The sequence below is a fragment of the Ylistrum balloti genome, unplaced genomic scaffold, assembly GCF_031769215.1.
Source record: "Ylistrum balloti isolate Yb309-2 unplaced genomic scaffold, AGI_CSIRO_Ybal_v1 Utg371718, whole genome shotgun sequence".
Classification (NCBI taxonomy): domain Eukaryota; kingdom Metazoa; phylum Mollusca; class Bivalvia; order Pectinida; family Pectinidae; genus Ylistrum; species Ylistrum balloti.
Window position 1 is genome coordinate 132,659 of NW_026782865.1, and position 14,695 is coordinate 147,353.

At 36.2% G+C, this 14,695-nt stretch overlaps 1 protein-coding gene across 1 annotated transcript in view; it reads right to left on the reverse strand.

The window, feature by feature from the left end:
• Positions 1-14,627, reverse strand: part of LOC132563431 (lipid scramblase CLPTM1L-like) — a 36,103-nt gene extending 21,476 nt beyond the window's left edge. The window contains exons 1-6 of the mRNA XM_060228190.1: positions 14,589-14,627; positions 12,705-12,947; positions 12,013-12,113; positions 11,421-11,607; positions 10,654-10,778; positions 1,144-1,216 (exon numbers count right to left, since the gene is read on the reverse strand). Of these exons, the coding sequence (XP_060084173.1) occupies positions 1,144-1,216; positions 10,654-10,778; positions 11,421-11,607; positions 12,013-12,113; positions 12,705-12,863 (645 nt within the window). The 5' untranslated portion in view covers positions 12,864-12,947; positions 14,589-14,627. The remainder of the gene's footprint in view (positions 1-1,143; positions 1,217-10,653; positions 10,779-11,420; positions 11,608-12,012; positions 12,114-12,704; positions 12,948-14,588) is intronic.
• Positions 14,628-14,695: the final 68 nt, after the last annotated feature.

Consider the following 14,695-nt stretch of genomic DNA (forward strand, 5'->3'; position numbering starts at 1 on the left):
AATACATCAAGTCTACGACAAGACTTCGCAAACAATGTTTGTAAACAAAAACTTACCGTAGACATATCTGCATGTGATTCCTCTATAAGTAGATACCTCAACTGTCTCTGGTTCGGCAACAATCGTAATTTCAATGGCGCGTGTTTAAAATGGAGGTGTGTTTACAAATAGCGAGTTTCAACTGCTCATACATCAATACTTTATGCACAAAGTCATGGTAACTATTGTTTGAATAACTTAATTTTAACTACATCTTAGAGAATATCTCAGTAATTATGTGTGATTCTACACTAAATTTTTGGTGAATGTTACGTATATTGGGGCTTTAAAAGATATTGTGGTGTAGATATCACACAAAACAATGTACAAAATGACATAATGGTAATCTAAGGTCTAGACATATCTTAATACCTGTGAAGTTATTGATTTCTGACCATAAATCCATTATGATCATCAACAGATAGCAGACCTGCGTTTCTTGTTATTTTCTATTTTGTTATATAAATCAAGTAATCATACCATACCTGGCCCCACTTGTATAAAACATCTCAACTTGAGATTTCCTCAAGTCGAGATTTTCCTCAGCTAATATCTCCTTGAAAATATCTTGTACGAAAATTCCTCAAGGAATTTCAGGACATCCTAGGCGATGCCTTCCTCCTGTTCCTTGAGAAAATTTTATACAAGCCGTTTTTGAGGAGATATCAGCTGAGGAATATCTCAACTTGAGGAAATCTCAAGTTGAGATGTTTTATACAAGTGGGGCCTGATCAAAGTTTGTTATATAAATTAAGTAATCATACCAAACTGTAGAGTTTTGTGTGACCTTACCAATGTTTCTTATATTCCCTGGGTTGTGAGCACTGCCTTTTTTGTATTGTTATGAGTAACAACACATCAGGAAGCAGTAAGAAGATGCGTATATATAGCTGCTTCAATCATTTTACAACACTGGTGACACAAGCAATCAGGTTATATCATCATTCTTATTGGTCTGGATAGAAGCATGCAAAGAGTCTTACTGAGGGAGGTATACCCAGGTTAAAGCCATGTGATCATGCAGGTAACCCCATACTTTTTAACAAAGTGAAGTTGGTAAATGGTGAGTATTGTGCCAGTATATATATATAGTGTACACCTTACCAGTAAATCTCTCACTCTAAAGCTGATTTGGTCAATGTATAAAATGGGAAGGTAGCGTTCATTTGGAGCGGGGCTGAAACAGAAACAAATACATATCAATCTAAAATTACTGAGAACCAGATACCATATAACACTATAGTCTGGTTTTGAAAAAAAAAATTCCAACCACAAATGACTATGACATATGACTTTTAAACTTAAAACCTGATAATGTTTTGTTCACTTGTTGGGCTTATTACCCTTTCAACAGGAAGGGTCATTTTAGGTGGAATCTCAGGGTAGTAGCTGGTACCTATCTCAATGAACAACTAGCAGGATGGCATGCAATCAAGAGCAATGAGGGTAAAGTGTCTTGCTCAAGGTCATACCATACTAAAAGACATACCAAATGTCATACTAAAAGACATACCAAATGTCATACTAAACAACATACCAAATGACATACTAAAGGTCATACCAAAGATCATACCAAAGGTCATACCAAAGGTCATTCCAAAGGACATACCAAAGGCCATACCAAAAGTCATACCAAAAGTCATACCAAAGGTCATTCCAAAGGACATACCAAAGGGCATACCAAAAGTCATACCAAAGGAGATACCAAAAGTCATACCAAAGACCATATCAAAGGTCGTACCAAAGGACATACCAAAGGTCATTCCAAAGGACATACCAAAGGCCATACCAAAAGTCATTCCAAAGAACATACCAAAAGACATACCAAAAGTCATACTAAAGGATATACTAAAGGTTGTGCCAAAGGACATAGCAAAGGTCATACCAAAGGTCATATTAAAGGACATACCAAAGGACACACCAAAAGTCATACCAGAGGAAATACCAAAAGTCATACTAAAGGTCAAAAGTCATACCAAAGGAGATACCAAAAGTCATACTAAAGGTCGTACCAAAGGACATACCAAAGGTCATACCAAAGGAGATACCAAAAAGTCATACAAAAGGACATACCAAAAGTCATACTAAAGGACGAACAAAAGGACATACCAAAAGGACATACTAAAGGTCATTCCTCAGGACATACTAAAGGACATATCAAAAGTCATACCAAAGGTCATACCAAAGGAAATACCAAATGTCATACCGAAGGAGATACAAAAATTCATACTAAAGGAGATATCAAAAGTCATACCAAAGGACATACCAAAAGGACATACCAAAGATCGCACCAAAGGTCAGTCATACTAAAGGAGATACCAAAGGACATACCAAAAGTCATACCAAAGGCCATACCAAAAGTCATACTAAAGGACATACTAAAGGTCATACCAAAGGAAGGTCATACCAAAGGACATACCAAAGGACATACCAAAAGTCACAGCAAAGGACATACCAAAGGTCATATCAAAGGAGATACCAAAAGTCATACTAAAGGTCGTGCCAAAGGACATACCAAAGGACATACAAAAGGACATACCAAAAGTCATATCAAAGGACATACCAAAGGACAAACTAAAGATCATACCAAATGACATATCAAAAGTCACACCAAAGGAAATACCAAAAGTCATACCAAAGGAAATACCAAAAGTCATACTAAAGGTCGTACCAAAGGACATACCAAAGGACATACCAAAAGGACATACCAAAGGTCATTCCTAAGGACATACTAAAGGACATATCAAAAGTTATACCAAAGGTCATACCAAAGGTCATTCCAAAGGTCATACCAAAGCGCATACCAAAAGTCATACCAAAGCAGATACAAAAAGTCATACTAAAGGTCGACCAAAGAAAATAACAAAGGACATACCAAAGGACGTACTAAAGGTCATACCAAAGGACATACCAAGAGTCATACCAAAGGAGATACCAAAAGTCATACTAAAGGTCGTACCAAAGGACATACCAAAGGTCATACCAAAGGACATACCAAAGGACATACCAATGGACACACCAAAAGTCATACCAAAGGGCCTATCAAATGTCATACCAAAGGTCATATCAAAGGACATTCCAAAGGACATACCACCAGACATACCAAAGTAGATACCAAAAGTCATACCAAAGGTCATTCCAAAGAACATACCAAAGGACATACCAAAGGTCATACCAAAGGACATACCAAAGGACATACCAAAAGTCACACCAAAGGACATACCAAAGGTCATATCAAAGGACGGTCATACTAAAGGACATATCAAAAGTCATACTAAAGGACATACTAAAGGTCATACCAAAGGACATACCAAAGGACATACCAAAGGACACACCAAAAGTCATACCAAAAGGACATACCAAATGACATACCAAAAGTCATACCAAAGGACATACCAAAGGACATACCAAAGGTCATTCCTCAGGACATACCAAAGGACAAACCAAAGGTCATTCCAAAGGACATACCAACAGTCATACACAAGGAGATACCAAAAGGACATACCTAAAGTCATACCAAAGGACATACCAAAGGACATATTAAAAGTCATACCAAAGGACATACCAAAGGTTGAACCAAAGGACATACCAAAGGTCATACCAAAGGACATACCAAAGGTCATGCCAAAGGACACACTAAAGGTCTTTCATAAGGACATGCTAAAGGACATACCAAAGGTCATACTAAAGAACATACTAAAGGTCATACCAAAGGACATAACAAGGGACATATCCAAAGTCATACCAAAGGACATACCAAAGGTCATACCAAAAGTCATACCAAACGTCATTCCAAAGGACATACCAAAGGTCATTCCTCAGGAGATACGAAAGGACAAACCAAAAGGACATACCAAAGGACATACCAAAAGGACATACCAAAGGTCGTACCAAAGGTCAGTTATACTAAAGGACATATCAAAAGTCATACCAAAGTAGATACCAAAAGTCATACTAAAGGTCATACAAAAGGAAGGACATACCAAAGGACATACCAAAAGTCACAGCAAAGGAGATACCAAAAGGACATACCAAAGGTCATACCAAAGGAAGTTCATACCAAAGGACATACCAAAGGTCATACCAAAGCACATACCAAAGGACATACCAAAAGTCATACCAAAGGACATACAAAAGGTTGTACCAAAAGACATACCAAAAGTCATACCAAAGGTCATACCAAAGGACATACAAAAGGACAAACCAAAAGGACATACCAAAAGGACATACTAAAGGTCGTACCAAGGGAGATACCAAAGGACATACCAAAAGTCATACCAAAGGAGATACCAAAAGTCATACTATAGGACATACCAAAAGTCATACAAAAGGACATACCAAAGTAGATACCAAAAGTCACAGCAAAGGACAAACCAAAGGTCATATTAAAGGACATACCAAAGGACACACCAAAGGTCATTCAAAAGGACATACCAAAGGACATACCAAAAGTCATACTAAAGGTCATACCAAAAGTCATACTAAAGGACATACCATACCAAAGGACATACCAAAAGTCAGACCAAACGACATACCAAAAGTCACAGCAAAGGAGATACCAAAAGGACATACCAAAGGTCATATCAAAGGACATACCAAAGGTCACATATCAAAAGTCATACCAAAGGTCATTCCAAAGAACATACCAAAGGACATACCAAAAGTCATACCTCAGGACATACTAAAGTTCATACCAAAGGTCAGTCATACTAAAGGACATATTAAAAGTCATACCAAAGGACATACCAAAGGTTGAACCAAAGGACATACCAAAGGTCATACCAAAGGACATACCAAAGGTCATAGTAAAGGATCTAACAAAAGTCATACCAAAGGACATACCAAAGGACATACCAAAGGTCATACCAAAGGACATACCAAAGGTCATACCAAAAGACATACCAAAGGTCATTCCTAAGGACATACCAAAAGTCACATCAAAGGACATACCAAAGGTCATATTAAAGGACCTATCAAAAGTCATACCAAAGGACATACTGAAGGTTGTACCAAACAACATACCGAAGGTCATACCAAAGGTCATATCAAAGGACATACCAAAGGTCACACTAAAGGACATACCAAAGGACATACCAAAAGGACATACCAAAGGTCATTCCTAAGGACATACTAAAGGACATATCAAAAGTTATACCAAAGGTCATACCAAAGGTCATTCCAAAGGTCATACCAAAGCGCATACCAAAAGTCATACCAAAGCAGATACAAAAAGTCATACTAAAGGAGATATCAAAAGTCATACCAAACGACATATTAAAGGTCGACCAAAGAAAATAACAAAGGACATACCAAAGGACGTACTAAAGGTCATACCAAAGGACATACCAAGAGTCATACCAAAGGAGATACCAAAAGTCAGTCATACTAAAGGACATATCAAAAGTCATACCAAAGTAGATACCAAAAGTCATACTAAAGGTCGTACCAAAGGAGATACCAAAGGTCATACCACAGGACATACCAAAAGTCATACCAAAGGACATACCAAAAGTCATACTAAAGGGCCTATCAAATGTCATACCAAAGTATATACCAAAGTCATACTAAACGACATACTAAAGGTCATACCAAAGGAAGTTCATACCAAAGGACATACCAAAGGTCACACCAAAGGTCATTCCAAAGGACATACCAAAGGACATACCAAAAGGACATACCAAAGGTCATACCAAAGGTCAGTCATACTAAAGGACATATCAAAAGTCATACCAAAGGAGATACCAAAAGTCATACCAAAGGACATACTAAAGGTCGTACCAAAGGACATACCAAAGGTCATACCAAAGAACATACCAAAGGACATACCAAAAGTCATACCAAAGGACATACCAAAGGACATACCAAAAGTCATACCAAAGGACATACCAAAGGTCATATCAAAGGACGGTCATACTAAAGGACATATCAAAAGTCATACTAAAGGACATACTAAAGGTCATACCAAAGGACATACCAAAGGACATACCAAAAGTCATACCAAAGGACATACCAAAGGTCATATCAATCTACATAACTCTGTTTTTAGTTAAGAAGTTTGCTATTCAGATACAAAAAGTCATATCAAAGGACATACCAAAGGTCACACTAAAAGGCATACCAAAGGACATACCAAAGGACATACCAAAGGACATACTAAATGTCATACCAAAGGAGATACCAAAAGGACATACCAAAGGACATACCAAAAGTCATACCAAAGGACATACCAAAGGACATACCAAAAGTCATACCAAAGGAGATACCAAAAGGACATACCAAAGGACATACCAAAAGTCATACCAAAGGACATACCAAAGGACATACCAAAGGTCATACCAAAGGACATACCAAAGTCATACAAAGGACATACCAAAGGATATACCAAAGGTCATATCAAAGGACATACCAAAGGACATACCAAAGGACATACTAAAGGTCATACCAAAGGAGATACCAAAAGGACATACCAAAGGACATACTAAAAGTCATACCAAAGGACATACCAAAGGACATACTAAAGGTCATACCAAAGGACATACCAAAAGGACATACCAAAGGCCGTACCAAAGGTCAGTTATACTAAAGGACATATCAAAAGTCATACCAAAGTAGATACCAAAAGTCATACTAAAGGTCATACAAAAGGAAGGACATACCAAAGGACATACCAAAGGTCACACTAAAGGACATACCAAAGGACATACCAAAAGGACATACCAAAGGTCATTCCTAAGGACATACTAAAGGAGATATCAAAAGTCATACCAAAGGAAATACCAAATGTCATACTAAAGGAGATATCAAAAGTCATACCAAAGGACATACTGAAGGTTGCACCAAACAAAATAACAAAGGACATACCAAAGGACGTACTAAAGGTCATACCAAAGGACATACCAAGAGTCATACCAAAGGAGATACCAAAAGTCAGTCATACTAAAGGACATATCAAAAGTCATACCAAAGGAGATACCAAAAGTCATACTAAAGGACATACCAAAAGGAGATACCAAAGGTCATACCACAGGACATACCAAAAGTCATACCAAAGGACATACCAAAAGTCATACTAAAGGGCCTATCAAATGTCATACCAAAGTATATACCAAAGTCATACTAAACGACATACTAAAGGTCATACCAAAGGAAGGTCATACCAAAAGGACATACCAAAGGTCACACCAAAGGTCATTACAAAGGACATACCAAATACATACCAAAAGGACATACCAAAGGTCGTACCAAAGGTCAGTCATACTAAAGGACATATCAAAAGTCATACCAAAGGAGATACCAAAAGTCATACCAAAGGTCATACCAAAGGACATACCAAAGGACATACCAAAGGTCATACCAAAAGTCATACCAAAGGTCGTACCAAAGGAGATACCAAAGGCATTCCTCATGAGATACCAAAGGACATACCAAAAGTCATACCAAAGGACATACCAAAAGTCACAGCAAAGGATATACCAAAGGTCATATCAAAGGACATACCAAAGGTCACACTAAAGGACATACCAAAGGACATACCAAAAGTCATACCAAAGGAGATACCAAAAGGACATACCAAAGGACATACCAAATGACATACCAAAGGTCATACCAAAGGACATACCAAAGGTCATACCAAAGGACATACCAAAGTAGATACCAAAAGTCATACCAAAGGACATACTAAAGGTTGTACCAAAAGACATATCAAAGGTCATACCAAAGGTCATTCCAAACGACATACCAAAGGTCATACCAAAAGGACATACCAAAAGTCATACCAAAGGACATACTGAAGGTCGTACCAAAGGACATACCAAAGGTCATTCCTACGGACATACTAAAGGACATATCAAAAGTCATACCAAAGGAGATACCAAAGGCATACCAAATGACATACTAAAGGTTGTACCAAACGACATACCAAAGGTCATACCAAAGGTCATACCAAAGGACATACCAAAGGACATACCAACAGTCATACGAAAGAAAATAACAATGGACATACCAAAGGACATACCAAAGGACATACCAAAGGTCATTCCAAAGAACATACCAAAGGACATATCAAAAGTCAAACCAAATTGTCATACCAAAGGTCATTCCAAAGAACATACCAAAGGACATACCAAAAGTCATACTAAAGGACCTATCAAAAGTCATACCAAAGTAGATACCAAAAGTCATCCTACTAAAGGACATACCAAAAGGACATACCAAGGGTCGTACCAAAGGTCAGTCATACTAAAGGACATATCAAAAGTCATACCAAAGGAGATACCAAATGACATACCAACAGTCATACCAAAGACGATACCAAAAGACATACCAAAGGACATACCAAAGTAGATACCAAAAGTTATACTAAATGTCATACCAAAGGACATATCAAAAGACATATCAAAGGTCATACCAAAGGTCATTCCAAAGGACATACCAAAGGTCATACCAAAGGTCATTCCAAAGGACATACCAAAGGACATACCAAAAGTCATACCAAAGGACATACCAAAAGTCATACTAAAGGACCTATCAAAAGTCATACCAAAGTAGATACCAAAAGTCATACTAAAGGACATACTAAAGGTCATACCAAAGAAAGGACATACCAAAGGACATACCAAAAGTCATACTAAAGGACATACTAAAGGTCATACCAAAGAAAGGACATACCAAAGGACATACCAAAAGTCATACTAAAGGGCCTATCAAAAGTCATACCAAAGTAGATACCAAAAGTCCTACTAAAGGTCATACCAAAAGGACATACCAAAGGTCGTACCAAAGGTCAGTCATACTAAAGGACATATCAAAAGTCATACCAAAGGAGATACCAAAAGTCATACTAAAGGACATACCAAAAGTCATACCAAAGGACATATCAAAAGTCATACCAAAGGAGATACCAAAAGTCATACTAAAGGTCGTACCAAAGGACATACCAAAGGTCATATCAAAGGACATACCAAAAGTCATACCAAAGGACATACCAAAAGTCATACTAAAGGACCTATCAAAAGTCATACCAAAGGAGATACCAAAAGTCATACCAAAGGATATACTAAATGTCATACCAAAGGACATACCAAAAGGACATACCATGGGTCGTACCAAAGGTCAGTCATACTAAAGGACATATCAAAAGTCATACTAAAGGACCTATCAAAAGTCATACCAAAGGTCATACCAAAAGTCATACCAAAGGACATACTAAAGGTTGTACCAAACGACAGTGAAGGTCATTCCAAAGGACATACCAAAGGTCATTCCAAAGGACATACCAACAGTCATACACAAGGAGATACCAAAAGGACATACCGAAAGTCATACCAAAGGACATACCAAAGGACATATTAAAAGTCATACCAAAGGACATACCAAAGGTTGAACCAAAGGACATACCAAAGGTCATACCAAAGGACATACCAAAGGTCATGCCAAAGGACACACTAAAGGTCTTTCATAAAGACATGCTAAAGGACATACCAAAGGTCATACTAAAGGTCATACCAAAGGACATAACAAAGGACATATCAAAAGTCATACCAAAAGACATACCAAAGGACATACCAAAGGTCATACCAAAAGTCATACCAAACGTCATTCCAAAGGACATACCAAAGGTCATTCCTCAGGACATACGAAAGGACAAACCAAAAGGACATACCAAAAGGACATACCAAAGGTCGTACCAAAGGTCAGTTATACTAAAGGACATATCAAAATTGATACCAAAGGAGATACCAAAAGTCATACTTAAGGTCGTACCAAAGGACGCACTAAAGGTCATACCAAAGGACATATCAAAAGTCATACCAAAGGTCATAACAAAAGACATAACAAAGGACATATCAAAGGACATACTAAAGGACATACCAAAGGACATACCAAAAGGACGTACCAAAGGTCATACCAATGGACATACCAAAGGTCATTCCTAAGGACATACCAAAGGACAAAGGACAAACCAAAGGTCATTCCAAAGGTCATTCCAAAGGACATCCTAAAGATCATACCAAAGGACATACCAAAGGTTGTACCAAAGGACATACCAAAGGTCATACCAAAGGACATACCAAAGGTCATGCCAAAGGACACACTAAAGGTCATTCATAAGGACATACTAAACGAGATACTAAAGGTCATACCAAAGGACATACCAAAGGTCATTCCAAAGGACATACCTAAAGTCATACCAAAGGACATACCAAAGGAGATACCAAAAGTCATACTAAAGGACATATCAAAAGTCATACATGTAGATTAAGATCATTATGAATTCAAAAATCTCAGCCTTGGCATACCCAAAAGACTGAGAGAAGACAATGTGTATCAAGAGCAAAAATCCTACGACTTTCAAGATGGCATCATACCCACTCAGTCATCATCTGTTCATGATTACTCTCCAAAATATTTTTGTCAACTAGAAAACTTTATGATAATCTTTGCTCTGTTTGGCTAAGGAATGCAAACGGGTATGGAAATATTTCAAAACAAATAAAAAATAAGCCCTAAAACATTTTGATATCTAAGTCATCAAAGAGGAAAATTAACATAGAAATGACAGATATATTACAAAACTACAGACTGAATGTTTGATGTATTGGACTGTTGTGTTACCTGATAAATCTATACAGGTCTGCCGGTATGGCATGCCTGTCTATAGCTAAAGGATCTGTCACCAGTGTCACAAACAATTTCTTTCTCCAATGACTGATGGGGATGTTTCTATCCAAAGTCTCATTCTAAATAAAACAAAAGAAAACATGGTTAATGGTCTACCTATCTTTGATCACATTGTCACTATGATAAATTTACCTCTAACTTTATACCTCTTGTCTGGCATAATTGTCAATGTGTCTTTTTCAATTGGGTGATTGCTACTACAGAAAGTCACGGGAATCAATTACAGTTTCAAGATCAATAATAGATTGCTTACAATCAAATTCTGGCAGTAGCATACTATTAGTTGGAGCTTTCTAATTTTTGCATTGAAAATATTGTAAATGTTCAAAAAAATTCTGTATTTGATAGTTTTAAATTTGAATCTGCTCCTTTACCTTGTATATGAAATTTCTACTATAAGTGACAATAGTAAATAAATAGTAGTAAATAACCTCTGTATGAAATATCTGATAAATTAAGGAATTAGACTTAATCTCTGTATTTCTGATATCTTTGAGATATTCCTAACTAATGATCAATTGTTTTTATAATTTTGACATTGATTAATTTATATTGTTTTCTTAATCAATTTTCAATTGATTTAGTAATTGCCTTATCGATAATTCAATTGATTAATTTATACTGTTTTCTTTATCAATCAATTTTTCCTTAATTTCAAATATTTCCCAATAACACACATATGTTACACTGTACCAGTTTACCTCATTTCTGTTATCACCAAGGAGACTGAAGAACCCTGCTTGTGGCAGAGCGTATGTCGTCATGGACACCAATGTATGTACACTGTATGTGCTCTCAAATGGGTCTTCCCCCTTGGGATGGACAAACACATGAATGTAGAGTGTTCCATTCCTTCTTGTTTTCCATGGCATGGAAACATTGAGCTCCCTGTAAAAGAAAATATCAACATCTTAGCCAAGGCTTCATTATCAAGTGCCTCAAAATCATTTTGTAGTGAGAAGCACTATTATCATGAAAACCTAAATAGCAGATTATAATAATATGTTGGATGAATCTCCCAGAGAAATCAATTGCTAAATGAAATAATTTGCATTAAAACTACAGATCATAATTCATAATGCAACAAGTTTCGCAAGAACTGGTACAGTAGATAGCAAGCATCAGTAACCAAAACACAACTAACAAATCTAAATACCAGGCCCTAATACACACCTCTAACTTCTTCTTGAAGGTATGAAAACTTGTTTGTGTTGACTATATATTGTTCTCAATGAGCCTTCTTGCAGTGAATGCTATTGTAAGGAAATAATTATTGAAAGTGTGAATTATTACTTTACAAGTGTCTCATCAATATCCAGACTGCCATTTCTCCAAATCAAATTCAGATCACTTTCGCTGACACCTTTTTGCTTTGTAGAAGTAAAAACTTGCAGCTGAAAAAAACCAGATTCAGCGTATAGCATGGTAAATGTTTTTGAACCTGAAGTGCTTGTGAAAACTACCTGCTATATCTTAAGTGTTTGATCTTGAAAGAATTAAAATGCTTTTGTGACTAGTCTGATAAATCAAGTGTTTGAATAAACATAATAGCCTTATGTCACTTTAATATTAATGAAAATATTCTTTTGTCATCCTAAGACCTATTTCCCATGATAACTAAAGTTTTTGAGGGGCCAAAATAATAGTTTTTTTTGTAAAGAATTCATTGTTTGAATTTTTCATACAAAATAACAAAAGATATTGCTAAAGAGCAAATGCTTTGAGAATAAAATAAGAAAACTAAGTTATATTATTTTTGTAAGGAATACTGTACATCCCATCGCTTCAACTTTTGTTAAGATAGCAAACCTTTGAACAACAAAAATAATTTGCAGTATTTTGGTAACTCTTGGATTTTCTTATGAGATATATAAGGCTATTTGATAAGAATATTTTATACAAGTAATTGTAAACCAACTTGCTCCATTTCTTAAATAATGATTACTTGTAGTTCTAACAATATTATAACTATTATCAAAACTTACCTCTAACTGTGGTTTTGGTTTCTGTTCAATAAATGGGTAAATGCATTTCCGACCTTTGGCACAAGGAGAAGGAAAAAATATCCCATATATAACCCACATAGAGTGGGCAATGTAGACAAGAAATAATGCAGAAACTACCAGGCTAAAGGACAGTTTCATCTTGTCTGTCTTCTTTCAAGTAAGGCTAGAAGTAATTCACAAGATACTGCTTTTTTTCAGCGTCATAACTAGATCAAAGTCAATCTGAAATGGAAATGACAAATATCAAATGGGGTCTTGGCTTGTACATAGGTACATGTAGTTTATTACCTAGCTGAAGGCTATATCAATGAACAATAACATATCATGTGAGGCTTGTTGCCTTCAAATGTAACTTAGCTATAGTTAGTAAAGAGTCATTCCCAAGGACAAAAAACTGCATCTGTTTCTCTCCTGAAAAGCACTGATCTCAGCACAGAGGGTTGCGGAAACATGCAACTCAGATCTTCAGCTGAGACTGCATAGTCTAACATGCAACTAACAGAGTTGTAGTGATTTTAATCCATTTGACTCAATTTAATTTTTATTCAGCAGTTTATGAAAAGTCAAAACCTATTCATGACTTAGTTTCCTGTAACAGGTGTTATTATTTCTTTCAATGGCCCCACCTGGATTAAAACCTGGGACCTCTAGTCTACTACTCTGGTGCTCAACCTATTGAGCTAAAGAGAAAATCTCTCTAGCCAAGTAGTATCTTGCAGCAAGTATTTTACTAGGATTACATACTCCTCCTTCAGGAAATAACTACAGCGATGTCTGTAGGACAATGCCAGGCATTATTCCCCCGAGTCCCTACATGGGGTTACATTCCTTTATCATATGCATGTTGATCAGTCAAGTAATATGCTTATATTTAAAATGTATGTGAATGGTATTTCAACACGCAATATAACTGAACTTTGATAACACTGTGTCTTTAGGTGGAAGTGTCTGTTACATTGTATGACTATTAAAACTTTTTTCTGGAAATTTGTGATCATGATGTCTTGATCACTTAATTTACAGTAATTTTCAAAGCAATGAGCACTCTCTTTAGACCCCTTGATAGCAAAACATGATTATTCTTTCTGACATTGATTGTCAGATAATAGAATTGCAATGGACATATGCTGAAAAGAAGAAGATGAAGTTACATAAAATGTGCACATGCAAGAACAAAACACATTGAATTTCTTTGTATCTGGAATTCAATACATATACTGAACAAAACTCTATAACTTTGCTTGGGTTGTTGAATTTAAGTTAAGAGCAGAGACCAACTTTTTCTGACTATAAGGCTTCCATCTACAATATATATTTGATATATAGCAATGAGCTATATGTGTATACCTGTCTATAACTCCATTAATTTCCTACTCACCTTAATTTTGCGATAGTATAAATGCCTGAACGGAACCTATTATGTAAATGTTACTTGTATATAAAACATGTCTATGCTTCCTTGACTGGTCTTAACAGGAATTTGATTTGAGATTTTAGTGTTAGTAATTGCATTGAAACAAGCAAACTATATCTAAACTATCAACTTTATCAAAAAGATTTTTTTAAAAAAATGGCTTCAATCACTGTCAACACGTAAATTCACTCAGCTGAAGAAAACCCCCTTATGCTAAGTGATTTGGCATATGAACCAGGCGAAAATACCGCTCTAAACATCATCAGTGTGACGCGGACTACTACAGGCTAAGTAGAATCGATCAAACTTGTATTTGTTGGTCAGAAAGCATTTAAATACAATAACACATTTTAGTATCAAACAATAAAGACAAAATTTGTATAATTATATGGTCCAAACCTTCCTACTCTAACTTAAAGATAAAATTTGTATAATTATATGGTCCAAACCTTCCTACTCGACTCCTGTTTGTGAAAGAACAAAATCGTCTGTTCACCGGAAATACGCCGGCTTGAGAATGAAAGCAGCCTAACCGTAACCGGAAGTGTAAGGTTTC